The sequence below is a fragment of the Catharus ustulatus genome, chromosome 2 (assembly GCF_009819885.2).
Source record: "Catharus ustulatus isolate bCatUst1 chromosome 2, bCatUst1.pri.v2, whole genome shotgun sequence".
Lineage (NCBI taxonomy): Eukaryota > Metazoa > Chordata > Aves > Passeriformes > Turdidae > Catharus > Catharus ustulatus.
In genome coordinates this window covers 37,938,589-37,950,858 of record NC_046222.1, presented here as the reverse complement: position 1 = coordinate 37,950,858, position 12,270 = coordinate 37,938,589, and the positions used below count along the sequence as shown (strand labels likewise).

Below are 12,270 nucleotides of genomic sequence, written 5' to 3'. Positions count from 1 at the left end.
TTACAGCCTTTTTAATGGAGTAAGTCAATGGTTTAAGCTGTTGCTTATTTCCTGTGATAATCAGCAATGAGTAGTCAGAAATATGGGTTCTCCATAAATACTTCAGGCAATGTTTAGATAATTTTATTCAGTTCTGAGGGAAACTAACTTGGTCTGAGAGGTTACTTTTGGATTGCTGTGGGAGTCATGAACAAGGAAGAGCCGTGTTTATTTATAAGGTTATCCCCCAGAGGTGCAAGTCTGTTCTCTGTTGCCATCAGTGGTAGTTCGATCTCCATGTTTTTTGAACTTCTTGTTCATAGTTAGGGGGTTCTTCTGCTCAGCTGTTCCACTTTCTTACCCTTATCATCATGCCTTCAGCATACTTACTCTTGCTGAGGATATTGTAGAGCTGGAAATTCTTTAGTTACTTCTGTGCCCTTGAGAGTATAAAAAGCTGAGAAAGTGGTGATTTTTGTTTTGTTTTGCCCAGTCAGAGAGAAATAAATGGAACTGAGATGTACTAAAACTGACGGTTCTTACAGGATTCTAAAAATAATAATGATTTAGCAGGTTTCTATTTGAAGAAAATATGTTGCTAATTGATTCTATAGTTTTTTGAGCCATCATGTTGTTATAATCAGGTATTTCACTAGCTGATCAAGGAATCAGCTTCAGTAGAAAAGAGGAGAAAACTTTGCAAGCTCTAGTACGTACTGTAAGAATATGTTTGAAGTTGTAAGGAAAAAAATGTGAACAATCAATGAGAAATTAAACTCAAACAGTTTAAAAAAATCAGGAGAGGATGGGAAATGAAACCTGAATTAGAGTCATAACCCTTTGCAATCTTGCACAAAACAGTATATAAATTTAATTGGACCCACTGGGTTTTGCAAGCTTACTTGTCTAAGGAGCTGCCGATTTCTTTAATGGAAACATCATCCTTCACAGTGTCAGGAGAACACATGGGAATCTCTGATCACACATGCCAGATGTCACATTTTGTGACACTTTTAAACCTTGAAAAGCTGTTGTAGTTTTGGAAATCCATAAAAGCCAAGGATGGCATGCTTTGTTTACTAGTGTCTCTTTTGTAAAAGGCTAATGGTACTGAAATGCTGTCAATAATCACAAACTCCCTGATAAAATAGTGTCAGATTGTACGCATATAAATTGAGGCTTAAATAATGACATGAAATATTGTATGTTGACTTCATAAAATGAAGTGTCTGTCTTGATTTTTGCTGCAGAAAATATTTTAAAATCTTTGACAGTAGTAAATGCATCTTCTTTGAAAAATCACATAATTTGTTGTAGCTAGGCTTTTACTGAAAATTGTGAATTGGGCCTTGGACTCCAAAAAGTTCTAGAACAGTGCAGTAGTCCATTTTGCTTTCTGCAGGCTATGAAAGATTGTCTCAGACACAAGTTTCAGATTTGGATGGCTTCCAGCAATCCTTCTCTGATCTCTGTTATACTGGTGCCCTGAAGAAGGAGTCATGCATCAGGAAGCCATTCTGATAGAGCCACACAGCAGAAACGCAAACCAACTTCAACTGGAGAAACAGCAGACAACAGATGGATACAATCAGACAGCAAAATTCAAGGAAACACAGAAACAGTACTGATCCAGAATATGACTGAGCTACAGTGAGCACATCAGCCTGTTTTTTCAGATATCAGAGGAAAGAGGAGTCTTAACAAGGAATTTTAAGGGAGATAATGAAATAGCTCTGCAGATGTTTACTGAGATTCCCTCCCAGGCAAGAAGGAAAATGTGGGAGGAACATGGAGGCACTTGTTTGAATATTTGTCATGTGGGGGTGGAAGCTGATATTGTGGGTTATCAGAGAGAGGTGATTGCATCTCTCTGGTGCAGCAGAGTTAGAGCAGCAGAAGAGCATAAGGAAACTTCTTCAGCCATCAGACAGTCACTTCTCAGGCTGAATCCATCAGTTCTGAGAAGTGGTTGTGGTTGTGGTAGGACAAGTAAAAGAGAAGAACCAGCATGGGAGAAGTGTTGTTTAGTTGATATTATTATGATTTTGGAGAATGTCAAGGTTTTATAAGGAATCAGGGGAGGCATTCAGCTCCCTTAGCTTTATTGACTGTGTCTTGTGACTCTATCCAGAATTCAGTGTGCTCACACAAAGATACTTACACATGGATCTTAGTAAGAACTGAATACCAAGGATATAAAATCTCATGCTGCTAGTTTAAATCCTTCTTCAGCTGACTTTGGTAAGAGCTTTGCCTGAAACTTCAGTCAGACTAGGATTTCACTTTTTGTGCTCTATGTAGTATTTTGTATCCAGGCATTTTGTTCAGCTTGCAGATGATGATACTGCTTTAATTAAAATTTCCTAGGAGCTCTTGATTTAACTCCCCTATCCATCTGTTATTCCACTAATATCCCAGATAATGTCTTACAGTAGCTCCCAGAGAGCCTAGGAAAAAAAGTGTTAGCATCGTTTACTGTTGGGTTGTGAAGCACAATCAAGGCATTATCTTTTCTAAGGGCTCCTACTCCCTGAAGTAAAGCATGGCACTGAGAGCCAAGTCCAAGAGGTGTGAGCAGGTATCTCTACACATTACTATGCAGTTCCTAAAGGAAAATAATGATTTGGATCTCAAAAGCAGTACAGCTGCCTGTGTCCCTGAGACTGTGTCCCTCAGTTTAGGGGCAGCCCCATGTTAGTGCAGTGGTGTTGCCCAGCATTGGAACAAGCTGGTTTAGTGCTTGTTGGGCTATTTTGGTACCACTGCACTGTAGAATGGGAGTGTGCTTTAAATAGAAAATATCTATAAGATGCTTTTTAATAACGTGCTCTGCTATTTTATGTGATGTATTCTATTTTGAAGAGCTTTTTTTTTCTCTTTCTGAGCTAAAAATTTGTCCCACAATAATAAGGAAGAGCACTTCTAAGACTGAAAGTGAATATATGTGAAAAGAACAATTTGTTATTTGAATAAGTTTGCCTGAAGGGGCAATTTCTAAACTTTTAGTAAAATTCCATTCCCTTCCTTCGTGTTAATTAAATGAAAGCTGGGGGGATAGGAGAGCATAGAGAGTAGTGTGATATATCTGGGCCACAGCTCAAGAAGTAAAAAGTCATCTTACCCCCCTTGGCTTTTTATTGAGTACTGTGATATTTCATTTTCAATAATGAACTGCTTTTATGCAAAAGTTTTCCATCCTACCAAATGAAAGTAGGAACATGTTGACAGGAAACAAAAATTGCATAATCTCTGCAGAAGTCTATGACTGAATCACTGCTCTGTTTCAACCCTGTGCCATTTGATATGGCATCAGGAGGTTTCTTGCTTCCACTAGCTTGAATAAGAGAAGGATAAATCACCACTGCCATTAAGGCATTAGGTCCACATTTCTCTCAGTTATAAATTATCCCTGTATTAAAATGGGATTAAATAGTGCATGTTTATGACCTCCAACAAAATCTTCTAGGGAGATCATCTTATCTCTGGAATCAGCCTTTTCAGGCACTCTGATGGAGTGGGTTAAGGCAGTAGCAATATTTCTGCAGGTTTTCCCTTATTTCTCTTTTTCACACTTGGAAGCAGTGACTTCTGGCTGCTTTGTGCTGGACCACATGCAGACACAGCAGGAGCTCTTGGCTTCTCTGAGTGCATCTGCTGTCCAAGCAACTACTCCTCACTCCCTCAGAGGAAGACACAGTGGGCAAATAGAAATATTTTGCAGGCCAGATGGGGCTAATGGACCACAAACTGGATCATTCTGACCAAAATGCATATTTGAATGCAGGTTGTTTCTTGAATTTTTGGCGTGTACTGTGCTTGACTGGTTTCTGGTGACCAGATCTAGTTTTGCATTTTTCCAGTCCTGATCATGTCAGTATTATTAAGAGGCAGTCAGACTTCCCAAGAATTGCTGAATCCCTCTGCATACATACATACATACATACATACAATCAGGTAGTCCTCAAGTAGTGCAGTTATGTTAAGTGGCATCCCTACAGTATATAACTGTTGTCACATCCACTGTGCTAATTTCTGGAGAAATGTGCTTTGATTGGTTTTGTTTCATTAGGTTGTGTTTTTCACTCAAAATGTTTGCTTGAAGTTTGTGTATCCAAAGGAAAGTTAATGCTCCTTGTCCAGAATGTAAGGAGTTTCCCTCAGGCCTGTGCTTTTGCCTTTCATGCCTTTAGGAGCAATTCTCAAGATTTCACTAGCTAGGTGAGGGCTGATTAGGGTAACATGTATGAGGTATGCCAGGACTGACAGGGTAGCTGGTCATTGTCATCTAGTTGTTTTGGGTTTTTTTTTTCTGGTTTTGACATACTCTGACATCCCAAAATTAGATCTCTGTTACATCTGTTACATGTACATCTGAGACCCGCAACATTTGTGGGTTTCTTTCAGAGTATCCCTTGGACCAGATTATTTCAGTTGCAACCTGCTTCTCAACATTTCCTCTGTTGCTTATTTAAATATGAGATGGTCTTTACCTCCTCCATGAAATAGTGCAATTTTTAGATCTCTTAAAGCAGCTGCTGCTGCACTCTGCACCAGCAGTGGTATCATTTCATTAGTGGAAAATAAACCCTTGTTAAGTAAATGTGGTATGAGGTGTTATGTAAGAGGAAACATTTAATAAGCAGATACTTAAAGTTCTTTTTTATATTGTATGCACATGGCCACTTACGTTTTTCTTGATCCATTGTGTAAAACAATATGTCTGCCCTAAGTAAGGAGTGAATTTGTTTTTTCTAATGCTGCCATCATGCTGGAACTAACATACCTGACATTGCAAAGCTTTGAGATTCTCCAAGGGAACGTTTTTAGAATACTCTAGAGACTATAGTGCAGAAATAAGAGTAAGCGTATTTAGGTTGAAGATGGCTTAGTTATAAAATTCGGTCACTTAAAAACATTTCCAGTGCCTTCTGATATTGTCTGTGGCTGGGCCAGTGTCTTCTCCATTTCTCTCCAGGTAGGACACCAAGTAAGGAGTTTTTAAGATAGTTAAGGATAGTTGAGGATTCAGAGCCTTCACATCCATCAGAAAGTTGGTAGTTATCTGTGTTCAATTAATACACCACAGAAGAAGGAACCAAACATATGAGACATCAAGCAACAATAGCAGAGGTCTGGAAAAATATTCCTAAAAAGGACCATATTGGTCAACGACACCCAGACAAGATGTTGTCTTGACTGGTAAGATGGTGCCAAGGGTCAAACCACAAAACTAAAATAAATGAGATCAGACTGAGAACTTAAGTTATGGCTAAAATCCAGTCCTCTAGAGGAATTAATCAGATGAGGTTTGGAATGCTTTGTCTGGGATAAGAGATGTCTTCTCTACCTTTAATTCTCTGTCTGTTGTTATAAAGAAGAAGCTTTGGCCCTTTCATTAGACATGGAATATGTGGGGCTTAGGGGTGTGTGTGTGTGTGCATGAAACTGATGTGTGTTGGAGCTTTTTAGTGGACTCAGGCCAGTCAGTCAGCAGACCTGTGGGCAAACGCTGTTCACTGAGTGCTGCACACAGTGCTGGTCCCACACACCTGGCTGTGTTCAGCAGTTACCTAAATAAAACATGCTGATCCAGTAAGCCTTATACACAGAACAGGCCTTGAGTAAATGTCCTGTTCAAGTTCTCTTCATAGCAGTTTCTAAAGATGAATCTGAGGTAGGATATGCAGTTGGTTTTCCATAGGTAGAAGGCAGTGTATGAAATCTTACAGCCCATAAATTTTGAGCTGTCTGTGGGTGACCTTGCTCAGATTGTCAGCAGTGTAGGAAAGATCTTGTAGGAGGTCAAACTTTTGAAAATACCTAAAGCTGGCTTTTAAATTATAGTCAATAGTATCTAATAGTATCCAATAGTATCTAAAGTATTCAAAATGGGTTGGAAATGGGACACAATCTCCTAAATAGTCTTTAAAATCGAGTGGACAAAATAGTTATAATAATGATAATACATGAGTCAAAGGGAAAAACTCAGCAGTTTTTCTGCCTCTTCAGAAAACTTGTGTAAGATGAACCTCCTAGGCAGGCCTAGCCAAACTACTTTCTTTCCTAAGTGTGACCCACCAAGTCATTGCTTCCTTGCCCTCTAACACCAGGCAAAATAGGAAGCCATAATTTAGTCACCTCCACTTGTTCAATTAAAAAATGGCTTGTCTCATCATGGAACATGCCAATAGATTTTAGATAATAGTTTTTCTTACCACCTGTGCATTAATTTCTGTCCACACAAAGTTTTCAGGAAAAAGATTTTCATATTCTGCATCCCAAGACTAATAGAAATTTAAAACAAATTCTTTGTGGGGTTTTAATTCCAGCTTGTTTAGCTTTGTCTGATCTTAACAGCTTTCTCTAAAAGTGTGCTTTTTGCTCTTTATGCAGACTGTATGTGGATGGACCTTTTGGAAGTCCCTTTGAGGAATCCCTGAACTACGAGGTCAGCCTCTGCGTGGCTGGAGGTATTGGGGTTACACCATTTGCATCTGTGCTCAACACGCTGCTGTAAGTGAGCTTAAGCCTTTAAAGCCATTTTGCCCCGGTTTACAGTGCATGTCAGAAAGGCTTTGAGGGTCTTAGAAAACTTCCACTGGCACAGGTGAATGATTCCTTGAAAAGATGTAGAGGACTGGGATGTTCCTAAAGGGCATAACTCCTCTCATACCAGCTCTGTAACCCAAAGAGTTGTGGCAGAGATGTGCCAGACATGCACCTGAACTGGGACAGTGTCACCAGCCTTTGTATCCTGCCACCAAAAACCATCTCGGGCTCCCTCATTTTCTTTTCTTGAGAGGATATAGATCACCCTCTCAAAAGCAGGATACATTCTTACTGAAGGCCTGGGGCTCAGGTGGATAAAATTACTGTTTTCCTTGTGATGGATTATCCCTGATAATGCTTAGCAAAAATGTCTCGGAACAAAAAGACCGGCCAGCAGCAAGTAATTAGATGTTTGTCTCCACCAGTGTGTTGTTATTCAAGGCTGTAGGAATTTGCACTGACACTGCAAGAAAATGGTAGTGTCCAAAGGATTTTGCAATGTCCATTTATCTGCATAAAGCCATAAATTGACTTCCAAGGAGCTAATTCCATAACATGCCTTTGTCACCACTCTTCCCCTTGTGCATTGTACAATATACAACGGAATCATTCTGGGAAAAAGTTACAGTCTTACTCTGCTTCTCTCCTCAGTATTTAAATATCAACAAGGCACTGGTTTAGTGGCTGATCTGCCTGTGTCTTTGCCCTGGCTTGGAAGCAGATCTTGGCAGGTGTGAACGTGCAAACTGCCTGATGGTGCCAGCGCTGCAGAGCAGCCAGGCCAGTCCTGTTGTGTCAAGGACACACAGGTCTAGGAGAGATCCAAAGCCTGTCCTTGAAATCTTGTTTCCTTCTCCGTTGTTTTCCTGTTGTATGTACATTCATTTGATTCATGCCCCTGCCCTTCCCTCCACTTAGCTGTTGAACCCTGTGCCCTATTTTAAGAAATTATAATGCACTTTACAGAAAGCTAGAGGTTTTTATGCACAATTATTTATGCATAAATAATGGCTGCTATGGGCAGTGTAACACAGAAACACACAAGAAATATTACATACACGTGGTTGTAAAGGGGGATTGTACCTCTCCTGCACAGTATATCCTGTTGGAGGTAGATCCAGGCGTATGTGTCGGGGGTGCTATTTCAAATCCATGCTGGACTTGTTTGCTGAGTCTTGCAGTTCAGCCTCTCTGTCCAGCTGCAGTGTTTCATCACTGAGAGTGGTGTTTTGTTACTGAACTGGGGCATTTCAATACAAAATGCCTTGCATTTTCCTCTTCTTTCATCCATTTTTATAGTGAAAGGCACTTATTTTTCTTGATACTGCTTATAGTTCTTTTGTCATATCTGACCAGATTTTGACCCTTCTTAAGTGCGTTTCTTAGTCTAGGCAGTCAGAAAGAGATGGTGGAAATCATGTTTGGAAAGTTAACAAATAAAAAGTTGGAAATCAGGACTTGAAAGACACTGTACTCCCCAGCCTGAAAGCACTTTTTTTACCCTCTCTGGGGAGTTTACGTGAAAGGTGAGTTCTCAGTTCTACATGCTGCTGAGATGCTGCTGATGTCTCTCCATCCTTGCTCCTCAGGACATCAGGACATGGGTATGGGGAAGCAGGACCCTGGTTGGAGATCTTACTAATAGTATCAGAAAACTCCATCTATTATAACATCTGTTAACCCTATATCCTTGCTGGATGTGCCAGCAACTCTAGAGTTTGGAATTATGTACAATGGGTATGGTGAGATGTACCACAAAACTTTTTGACCAGGCCTGGCTCCTAGGATTGGCGTTTTAAGTGAACAGACTATGGCTTTGTCTATCTGAAAATCATTCTAGGAGGAAAAGGAGGAAACTGTGCACTGACCATTTTAGTAATCAGAACAACAAAAAGCAGTGTTGATAACTAAGAAAATGCTTCCAGAATACTTGTGCTTTATTTGAACTCATTATCAGGATATTTTTATTTCTATTTTCTTTCCCAGTTCAGTCAAATCCTTCCTTTGTACTTATTTGTGTTTTAATTGAATTAGAAATCTAGCACGAGAGTCCTGTTTTTCTAAATGCAATGCCAGAATCTGCCCATGGCTGCACTTTATCCACCAGCGTTTTCTGAGGCCTGTAATATGTCACACAGCTCCCTAACACAATGGAGCTCTGATTTGATTTGATCTCTATGATTTTGCTACAGTATTAATTAAAATCAACCAGAGCCTTTCACATAGAAAGGCAGAGTTAAGTCCTGATGTTACTGCATTTGTCAATATTTTCCACTTACCGACCTCTTTATAAACCTAATAAAGCACTGACATAGTACACTTGAACTTATTCTATCTCCTTTGCTTTGAAATAAAAGTTTGATGATGATACATGAATCCATATTTGCTGCTCACATCATCTGTATAGCTGACAACTTCCTAGCATGGAAGCAGTGTCTATGATGGCTGTTAGCTCTGTGCTAGATATTTAGTAGTCTCAAGATAATCCAAACAGGCTATGATGGTCAATTCAGTGTCTGATGTATCATGGCTTGAAGAGCAACTTAGCAGTTCGCTTCTAAAGGAAATTCATGTTTCCATTTATAAATATAAAGCAACCTAATTAATGTTTCCTTTTAAAATTACAATTTTTAACTACCCACACATTTTATTTTCAAGTGATGGCTGGAAGTGCTACAAGCTCAGAAGACTCTACTTCATCTGGGTGTGCAGGGACATTGAGTCTTTCCGCTGGTTTGCAGATCTTCTCTGTACGTTGCACAACAAGGTAATGGGTGTTGTTTGGAGGGATCCTCACAACTCAAATGCAAAGTATGCCCACATCACACACCTGGCATTCAGTAGGGAGTGGCAGCCTTGCTCAAAATGAGTGAGCTCCAGCAGTAGCTTGGGCTGCCTGATCCAGGCTTCGTTTATTCTTGGAGCTGCACAAACCAGTTTGAGTATCCATCACCAGTGTTTCATTGCAGTGTTGCCATGTTCCAGTAGCCTGAACACTTACCTTACTGTTCTGTGAGATGGAAGAAGCAACACATGCAGGCTGGGAAGCCTCGAGCGGCCTTTAGTCATTTGGTTAGTAGACAGATTGAGAAGGGAGTGGGATTTACAATTTCAAGTATATTTTAAGAGCCATTTAGCTTCCTAAAATAATACTTTACACAGCTTGATGTGCTATGCAAGCACATCCTCTTCATTAAGAAGCTTACTTCACTGATGCTGAAACCCATGTCCCTCAGCATAGTAGGCACAAGTGACTTCACACTTACATTCAGATAAAGAATATTATTTCACTAGCTGTTTTTATCATCCTCCCAGCTTTGGCAGGAGAATCGGCCAGACTATATAAATATCCAGCTGTACCTCAGTCAAACAGATGGAATACAGGTAGGTGGCCAAATGTTGTTTGTAAACTAAACTAGACCTTGGAGTAATAGGCAATGCAAACTGTCAGTCAAAGGCAGAAGGGGATTTCTGCAGATGGCAAAAACAGGAGATGAGGCCATAAACTCGGGTGACTGATTCATTGAAAGAGCAGGAGAGCCAGTTCATCCCCACAGCATTAAGACAGTCTAGTGCAATACCCTTGACTTGATTGGGTGTGGGCAGAAATCCATATCTTCCTTTTCTAGGAATGAGGTCCTTCCAGGCCAGGCCACAGACCAGACAGTTGGCCGTGTTCAATGGGAAATCTGCTTTGTTTCTGGGCTAAGAACCAAACCAGAATAGTTCTAGGAACTTGCAAGCTCAAATCTTCTTTTTCCATATATATTTTGAAAGAGTCTAGCTATTTTTAAAAGCTTTTCATTTCATTGTCTCATATATAGATGAAAGGTAGAAATTTCTTGATGTGTAAGACTGGAAATTATACTGAACTGTCAATTGACATGTTTTACCAATGCTAAGACCGGACTAATTCCCCAACTCTTGGCATCTCCTATAACTATTTATGCTTGCAATCTTCATTTTATATTATTTAGCACATAAACCTAGGTACGAGTCTTTACTGTGCCGTGTCAGGAAGCTTTCCATTGCCTACAAGGGGCCCAGAGCCAAGCCTAACAATTACTGCAAAACATGAAATGAATTGAAAAATCATGCCCAAAGGATTTTCATCTGCCTGCTGTCAGGTGGAGATGGCATAACATTCACAGCTCTGGTAGGGGCACAATCCTGTAGTTTAAATGATGTGATAGCTACAGTAGTTATGACTATGACAAATGTAATGCCTGGACAACATATGTTGATGGAAATTGAATGCTTGAAAATGCCTAACTGATGAGCTTGGTATGTAATTGTTAGGTTAAAATTAAAACCTGAAGTGGGACTGCAACGCAATGAGCTAGGGAAAGTGAAATAATAGTCAATTCAAAGGGAGTTTTCTGATACTATGTAGTATATTAATACTGCATAATGATACTAATTAAGCAGCTACTGAATTTATTTAAGTCAACTTTTTAGTTGAAGTCCTTCTTTAAAGTCACTTCTTTTTTTTGGGGGGGGCTGTTGAACAAAACTGCCATGATGCATGATGCTGCTCATAATTGCTCAAGGAGGAGTTAAGTTTCCCTGGCCATACAGGTGGTTTGTTCACTGATGCTAGTCCAAAGTGCTGACTGCTGCCAAAATTTGGGTAGTTGCACTTCATGCTCCCTTTGTGAGAAGCCCTTGTGCCTGTGTGGCAAGAGCCCAGTGTGCAGCAGGTGCCTCTTGTCTATAAAAGCCCAAATGAGGCTGAGTTGGCCAGAACTGTGTTTGCACTGGTGTGAGAAATGTTTCTGGTTGTTCAGCAAGGGAGGGAATGTGGGAGCCTAGATAATGTGTATGTAACTCTCTGCCTCTTGCTGTTGTGCTAGGACAGCAAACCCAGGGTTGTGCCCTGAAATGGGAGGGCATTTCACCTTATCAAAATACTGGTGAGTTAGCATTCTGGAATGGACTGGATTCCATCTGGGGAGCAGTTTTGGCTGCTTTCTGCTGTTACAGCAGCTCAAAACAGCTGGCAAACTACTCTCAGGGAGAAAAGTAAGATTTCCCTTGTTACTTTTTCAGACCTAGTCTTGTACAAAGTTTTAAAAAAGACTTCAGACAGAAATATGATTTTTGCATCAGCAGCATTTCTTCCAGCTTAGCATTAAAAGCCAGTGTGGGAACCAGTAATAGCAGTATGGTTATTGTTTTATGGCTTAAATAAATTTGTTTTAAAGTAATGTGGAAATTAATGAGCAGCTGCATGAGGGACAATGCATAACGAGCACCAAGGAGAGCCATTGAAAAGGTACTGAGCAGAGGTATTGGTGCATGAAATGGCTGCAGTTCTCATCACAACTGTTCGGTACTTGTGCTCAGGTTTTACACATCAGCACTCTGGCAAGTGAGCCAGTAGCGGAAATGGGAGCCCTGGGTGATAAGAGGCAATTTGCAAATCAGGCAGAATGATGGACTGTTTTTTGTTTCTTGCAGAAAATAATTGGTGAAAAATATCAAGCTTTAAATTCCAGGCTTTTGATTGGACGACCCCGGTGGAAGCTCCTGTTTGATGACATAGCAAAGTGCAATAGGCGGTAAGTGCTCGTCCACTTGAAGGGTGCCACACTTGAATGGCTGGGCATATCTCTTTCTAGCTATGTTTGTATGAAAATATTTCTGGTATTTCTGGGATTTATCTTGCTGAGAGATAGCCTATACAAACTGAAATGCTTTTTTTTCTTTTTTTATGCTCAGAGCAGTTCAGCTTTTCTTGCA

The 12,270-nt window shown here is 40.2% G+C and overlaps 1 protein-coding gene across 1 annotated transcript in view; it reads left to right on the top strand.

The window, feature by feature from the left end:
• NOX4 (NADPH oxidase 4) overlaps positions 1-12,270 on the top strand; it is a 102,540-nt gene that overhangs the window by 83,417 nt on the left and 6,853 nt on the right. Inside the window, exons 14-17 of the mRNA XM_033053476.1 lie at positions 6,373-6,492; positions 9,187-9,295; positions 9,844-9,912; positions 11,989-12,089. Of these exons, the coding sequence (XP_032909367.1) occupies positions 6,373-6,492; positions 9,187-9,295; positions 9,844-9,912; positions 11,989-12,089 (399 nt within the window). The remainder of the gene's footprint in view (positions 1-6,372; positions 6,493-9,186; positions 9,296-9,843; positions 9,913-11,988; positions 12,090-12,270) is intronic.